General features: G+C 43.5%; 1 protein-coding gene across 2 annotated transcripts in view; it reads right to left on the reverse strand.

Moving 5' to 3' along the window:
* Positions 1–6,777, reverse strand: part of PI4KA (phosphatidylinositol 4-kinase alpha) — a 54,052-nt gene extending 47,275 nt beyond the window's left edge. Inside the window, exons 1-7 of one of the 2 annotated variants that reach the window (XM_056504066.1) lie at positions 6,556–6,777; positions 4,508–4,624; positions 3,286–3,379; positions 2,516–2,604; positions 1,980–2,052; positions 1,439–1,698; positions 695–764 (exon numbers count right to left, since the gene is read on the reverse strand). In XM_056504066.1, the coding sequence (XP_056360041.1) occupies positions 695–764; positions 1,439–1,698; positions 1,980–2,052; positions 2,516–2,604; positions 3,286–3,379; positions 4,508–4,624; positions 6,556–6,777 (925 nt within the window). The remainder of the gene's footprint in view (positions 1–694; positions 765–1,438; positions 1,699–1,979; positions 2,053–2,515; positions 2,605–3,285; positions 3,380–4,507; positions 4,625–6,555) is intronic. The other variant, XM_056504068.1, reaches the window with a different exon arrangement.
* Between the last annotated feature and the right edge of the window lie 101 nt (positions 6,778–6,878).

The raw sequence follows: 6,878 nt of genomic DNA on the forward strand, positions 1-6,878 counted from the left end.
CAAAACCAGAGACACCAAAATAGCTTGTATCCACATGATTTATAAAGGAGAGTTTATTTTTAAGCCCTGCTTTGACTTAGAACTCACAGAGGGAGCTCTACCACAACTCAGTAGTTAAGAGTTTGTGTTATTAATGAAACTTTCTCAGATTTTGGCCTTTCATGATACAGTAACTAATGCACATTAGCAAAGATTCCAGTGTCTCCTTTAGTATTTCTCGCTTCAACAAATTACAGGGTCTTCCACAATGACCCACATCACACTCACTCCAAATGGAGCAGCTGTTTTGGATTTATACAATGTGCCACATGCCTCAAAATTCTTGACCCTAGATCAACAATGTAGTTTTCTACTGAAGCACAATATTAACTCTTGTTCCTCAAAGTTACTCAGTCTAATCTCCTGAAATCTTTTTGGCCTAGTTGAATTAAGTTCTTCAGTACTAGGCACTGCCAAGCAGTAAGGGAATCGAGAAACAAGTAAAAAATAACTGAGCCAGGAAATTACTGGTGTTAATAATTACTACTGTCTTTAAACCACAATTAAAAAAAAAAAATCCTAGCCAGCATGTGCCACTGAATTCCTAAAAGAATTCTAAAAGGCAGAGAAAGAGGTCAAAAGGTTTTTTTGTTTTAAATTTTCTATAAATAGCAACAAAACCCCAAATCACAGACTGTTCCTTAAGGTAATCTACCTTCAAAGTAATGAATTGCAGCAGGTCCTCCAGGAGAGCTGGGAGGGGGAAACCCACGTTCAGGACTAACCTGAAACATTGCACAAAAGCCCTATTTTAGAAAATATTTATAAAACATTTAAAAACCTGTCAGGCAATAGATGGTACACTCTAAAATGAAACACAGCTTCAAGCAAAACTAACAGGAACTACATATTGCTGAGTCTAACAGCTCAATTCCAGCCAAAAATAGGAAGTTAAAAATGCCAGTTCAGTGCTTTTGATTAAAGGGAAGAGATGAGAATGATGACTCCTCTACTGTATGAAACTATGCCAGCAACAATCTGTAGCTTCAAATCACCAGCTGAATCCAGTCTTCCCCCATGGCAATGAACATACACAGCTCCTGGTGAAATCAGGAAGAGCTCTTGTATCCTCTTGTGAAAACAGCCATTAAGTGCCAGCTTCCTGATTTTACAGATTACAATGCCTCTTAGTGATAATAACACAAGGAATGGGATTTGCCAAATGCTCCATGTAAAGACTTACTAGAACAGTTGCTACTTTAGCTGTCACTGCTTGCTCTGTAATTCAGAAACTACAAAACTATTTTGAAACTCAGTTGTAGAACCACAATAAAGATATTTGTATTTGGTCTAACAATGTGTTAAGAGACTCTCTGCATATTCAGGCTTAAGTCTTAACTCCACTGAGACCAAGAAATCATCTCAGCACTGACTCCAACACAGAGCAAGTCATACAAACCTGTGTGATGCTGGATACACTGCTAGCCTTCCTCTTCAGTGTTCCTTCCTGGCAAACAGTAAGCAGAGAACTGGGAAGAATTGATCTGAAATCATTAAAGGATCGCCGGCGAATTCCTTCAAGCTCTTCTGGAACTCTCAGGGAATGTGGGGGAATTTTAGGAAAAAGCTTAGAAAGGAGAGCCTCCTCTGAATTGCTGAAGCGACCAAAGGCTCGAGAAATTCCTATCAGGCAGGGCACTGCATACTTGCATAAATATTCTGGAAAAGAAAACACGTGTCACAGCACATTAACAGTTGCTTAGTTGTAACTGCTTTACAACAACTGATTTGTACAAGCAGAGGAAAAAACATTAATGCATCACAAATTACTACAATTCTGCTTCCCTGTTTTCCAGCCAGCAACAAACAGAACAGAGAAGTGGTAAGGGAACATGAAAGACAAAACTCACTTTTCAGGATTGATCCTGATAATCAGCAAACAAACATAAGAGAAGTTTAGAGGACAGGAGTTACAAATACAGTAACAATTTTATCACTACCTTTGTCGTGCATTTGTGGTGTCTGGCACATTCCCAACAGGAACTGCATTACTTGTAGGACTGCATCCAAAATCTAAAGTCATCAAGACAGACATACAAAAATATCTTCTGGTAAAGAGATATCATTATCTTACACTATATCATTGTAACAAATGAAACTTGTAAGCACCTCTGTGAAGATTTCTTAATGTTTTGTGACTAAAAGGTTACATTGCCCTCACTCAGGTCACAGAGCTTCTCTTGTAAAGTCTGCAGTGAGCTGCAAGCACTACACAACAAAACTACAGCCCTCCCAATATCAGTTTCAAAATTGTAATTCTAAAATCTGGGCTCAGCAACAGCTACCCAAAAGTAACTGCAGACCTATGAATATCCTTTAGGTACTTGACTATTAACACAAGCAAATTAATGCACCAGTGCACATGCTAAAGCAATCAGCCCCTTGCTGACAGGGAGCAGCTGTGCTCTTCTCCAGACATTTGTAAGGATTGCAGCATTGGAGAACTGGGTAATACAACAGCACAAACAAACTCCACCTGCTCTCGAAGAGATCCATCCCTGTAAGCCACGTCAGATAACAACGTCACTAAGCAGAAGCTGAAGTTTTCCGCCACTGGAAGCAAACCTGCAAAGTAATGGCGTGAAAATCAGCCACTTAAACCTTGTTAAACAGAACCAACATAGAAAGAGCAATATATAATAAAGCAGGAAGACATAAGTGACTCCAATATCAAAATGTTCTGAGACAGACTGTAGACAAAAATAGTATTACATACAAAATTTCGAAGCACTCTAACCATCATAATTTCAGCATAAATGTTTAAAGAAAAATCTGAATAATAAAAAACTTTCTCAGGCTTTCAACTAATTGGAAATAAACCTTAATTGTATAATACTACATAAAAGTACTCTTATCTTAATTTTAAGAGGCATTAAGGAAGCAAAAAATGAAGTAGTTTAAACAGCAACTAAGTATCAAAGCTGAAAGTAGAGCATACAAATCTCATGTTTCACTCTCCTACTCTAACTTCAACATAATCTTCTCCAGTTTAGTAACAAAATATACTGAAGACAGAACTATTTGGAAAGTGCAATTCATCAAAAAGCAGCCAAGCAGGAAAACAGGGATCTATTCAACTTCCTTTGGCTCCTAATGAAAATCAATATTAAAGGCTGTCAAGCCAAGAGCTGAGTAAGGATGTAGCAGGACTTCTCCCCTCCCCTTGAACCATGTCCTGAACAACCTTTGCTATTTCTATTTCCTGGCTGGCATTCCAGGACAAAGATCAAAAAATCCTAACATCACCTCTGCCTTTCCGTGCATTGCTTTCTTCTATCCACTGGACTTTGGGGAGACCCTTCAGGAGCCGCAGAAGGTAAGGAACCACATGATCCTTGTGCTAAAGAAGAAAATATTCTATTTAGGATGGAGAAGAAAAGCTGAATCATGTAACCTCAAGATATTTTAGAGATATGGTAAAATTACATTAGCATACACAGAACTTGCTTCTAATGATTACTCCATAAGCTTCTTGACTATTGCAAAACTGATTTCAAAACAAGAAAATGAAAGTAACCCAATTCAGTGCCTTAAATCCAAGCCTTTCACTCCAGGCAACAGTTCATTCTCTGTAAAAGCTGGAAAAAAAATTCCAGAACAATACCTAATTCCAAACATTTTATTGACACCAAGCTCCCAAAATAATTTTAGGACAGCTAGAAATTCAGAGTGCCAGTGCCAATTCGGTATATCTGATGCATCCCTTGGCCTTATGCAAGTCACTTATCACATCCATGTAACGCTTCAGCTCCCTCGCCTGCAAATCAAAGCACAGCACAGCTGCCTTATAAAAAAAAACCCAAACAAATACAGAAAGAAAAAAGAACAAGATCAATAATATCCATGCAAGCAGTACCACAGCACATGGATACTGACCATGAGGCAATTCAGATCTGATGCAAACCTTAGCAATATGAAAGAATTTAAAGTGAGGTCTAATAGCATTGGTCCTGCCCATGCTTCCCTTCCTCTACACAGAACAATACCAGGCCCAGCAGTCAAAGAAAAGAGAACCAGCTTGTGCTGGCCCTGCTGGCAGACACAGAAGGGATGCTTGTGTACAATGCAGCCTGTGTGCCCTGTCTGTCTATCCTGGCATGAAAGGGCCCATTGCAGACCTGGCCTTCAGGAGTGCATCAAAGCATCCCTGTCAGTCAGGAGCATGTGGGAAAGAATACACAATGACACATCTGGTTTGAGTAAGTCCTCCAGAATACTCTTTCCTTTCTCTGTCTAAGCCATGATGACCAGAAAACACAGCAGCAGTTTGGCTATGGCAGTGCCATGACTACTGCCTATCACACTTATCAGTATTTCCTTGCTCTCCTGACTTCATCCATCCCTTATCTCTAATCTTTTTATCTACTTTTATGAAGAACAAATACCAACTTTTCATTCATTGAACAACTAAATTTGAATTAATCCAAGATCTTTGAAGGTTAATATGTAACCTAAGTGGGAAAAATACCTGAAGGTCAGATTCAATTAAGAAGATTCCTAAAGCAATAACAGCATCCCTGCGACGTTCATCCAACTGGAAAATCCCGTGGAAATCCACTGGACACATACAAAGCAGCTTTTGTACCTGAAAAACAGCAGAGGGAAAGAACAGTGGAACAAGACTGAAAACCAAATTGAAGCTTGTTTGAAGTGCACACAGGTCTCTCCATCTTCTGGAATACATTTAGCCACGTTACCCTCCTTCAGTCATCAATCTCACTGAGAACATCCATAGGCAAGGAAAGAGATTAATGACAGAAACCAGAAAAAGACAGAAAATTCTCAGGTAGCTGTCAAACATTTTTTCCACAACATGGGTTGATTTAAATAAAGGCTTTCTTCAACATTTCACCAAAGTGCTAAAGTATGATAAAGCCTTTGTTTCACTACCTCACTTTTAGATGTGCAGGAAATGTGCAGCAAGCACTTTTCTTATGTTTATTCAATTTCTGTAAACAGCTGCACCAATGCCTTCTACATACACAGTACTGAACAATTAGCTGTTACCAACCTGCATATGACTCCTGCTCAAATCCTTTCAACATAACAGATTAAATTTTCAGAACTATTTCTTTTTCACTACTTACCTATTACTTCTCCCCATACTTAACAAACACACTATTCCAAACTTCCATGGAATTGCTAAGAAATGGGAAAATGCAACATTTGTGATTTTATAAATGTCCTTGATGTTAATAAATACTGTCTAAAAATGGCCTTCATAATAAACAACTGTTTGACTTACAAATGTTTGAATGTCAAGTCACTTCCTATTTAGATAACTTTCTGAACATCCCACCTTGAAATTTCTAAAGTAAGAAACAACCTCCCTAGAGGATTAAAAGAATTGACTGGATGCTCGGTGGAATTCAAGATTCTGGTCCTTCAACTCCCAGACCTCCTAATTACACAGATAATCCTCTTGCTTAGCATAAGATACAGCAGAGGAAACATGAACTTTGGAAAATGACTGCTGATACATATGCTCCACATCAAGTTATGTTTGTAATAACATGAGTGAGCAAACTGAGCTAGATATGAACTGTTACTATCATTGAACTACTGTATTCTGTCAAAATGGAAAAGAAAATAAAATCCCTGGATATTTGTGAACCAACAGCAGGGCCGTAGAAAAATTATTCACCATTGGCTGTCACACTAATGGTGCATTTCCAGAACAAGAAATAAGAAACAAGGCTGAAACAGCTGGCCCAGGACAAGTAGTACAGTTTTCATCAGCACAGAGCAGTGCTTTTTTCAGCTGTTTAGTCACGATTATATCTGGTGCAATTTGGACACGCTGTCACTTGGTGCCCAGACCCGGCACACCGGGCTGTCCATCCCTGCTGCGGGCAGCAGCACAGCGCCCGGACCGGGAGCAGGGCCGCCCCTCGGGGCACTGCCCGGACAGGATCCCGGGGCTCTCCCTTCAGCACAGCTTCACCTCACCCACACTGCACTCGGCACTGACTGCGGCGCGTGGATTTAACCAGATACGAGGAGGAAAGCAACAAGCCCTAATTAGGTTGAGACTAATACTCCCACAAGACCATATTCTACAGACTTGGGGGACACGCAGCAAGATGCAGCTCCTTGCCCCGAGGGTGCGCTGCCGACCCGAATTTTTGGGTCAAGCTGGTGCACACGAGCATCCCTGAGGCCCAGCTGCACCGATCGCAGGGAAGGACGAGGCTGGGGTGACAGAAGCCCCTCAGAGCCCACAGACTGCCCCGTCCCGGCACAGCCGCGGCCCGCGGGCACGCTCGCTGCCCCCAACCCGCTTCCCACGCGTGACAGCGCCAAGGGGGCGGCCCTTGGGGAGCGGACACCCCTCACATGGCACAGGAGGGGTCACGAACGGCGCCGAGCGGGCTGCTGGCGAGTCCTGGGCACACAGGGGCCACCCCTCCTGCGGCACGGCCCCCCCCACCACACGCGGCTTCCACGCGTGACAGCCCCGCACCTGCACACACGCGGCCCCGCGCGTGAGGATCGCTCCCCACAAACACCCCTCACCTTCTCCAGAGGCGCTGGGTTCTGCACCGCCAGCGACCGCGCCAGTGACAGCACCGTGTTGAAGTAAAAGCCGCGCGCGGTGGCCGCGCTGGTCCCGCGCCCCGTAGGGCCCGCGGAGGGAGCCGCGGCGGTCCCGGCCGTGGCGGCCGCAGTCCCGGCCGCCGCCGCCGTGGCCGCCGTGGCCGCAGCCGCCGCTGCCGCCGCCACCGCCGCGGACGCCATGTTGTGCGGAACGGCGCCGGCCAGCCCGGCCCGGCCCCCCCGCGAGATCAGCGCCTCCCGCGGGAGCACGGCGCACCAATCGCACCACAAAGATGGCAGCG

The sequence above is a fragment of the Oenanthe melanoleuca genome, chromosome 15, assembly GCF_029582105.1.
Source record: "Oenanthe melanoleuca isolate GR-GAL-2019-014 chromosome 15, OMel1.0, whole genome shotgun sequence".
Classification (NCBI taxonomy): domain Eukaryota; kingdom Metazoa; phylum Chordata; class Aves; order Passeriformes; family Muscicapidae; genus Oenanthe; species Oenanthe melanoleuca.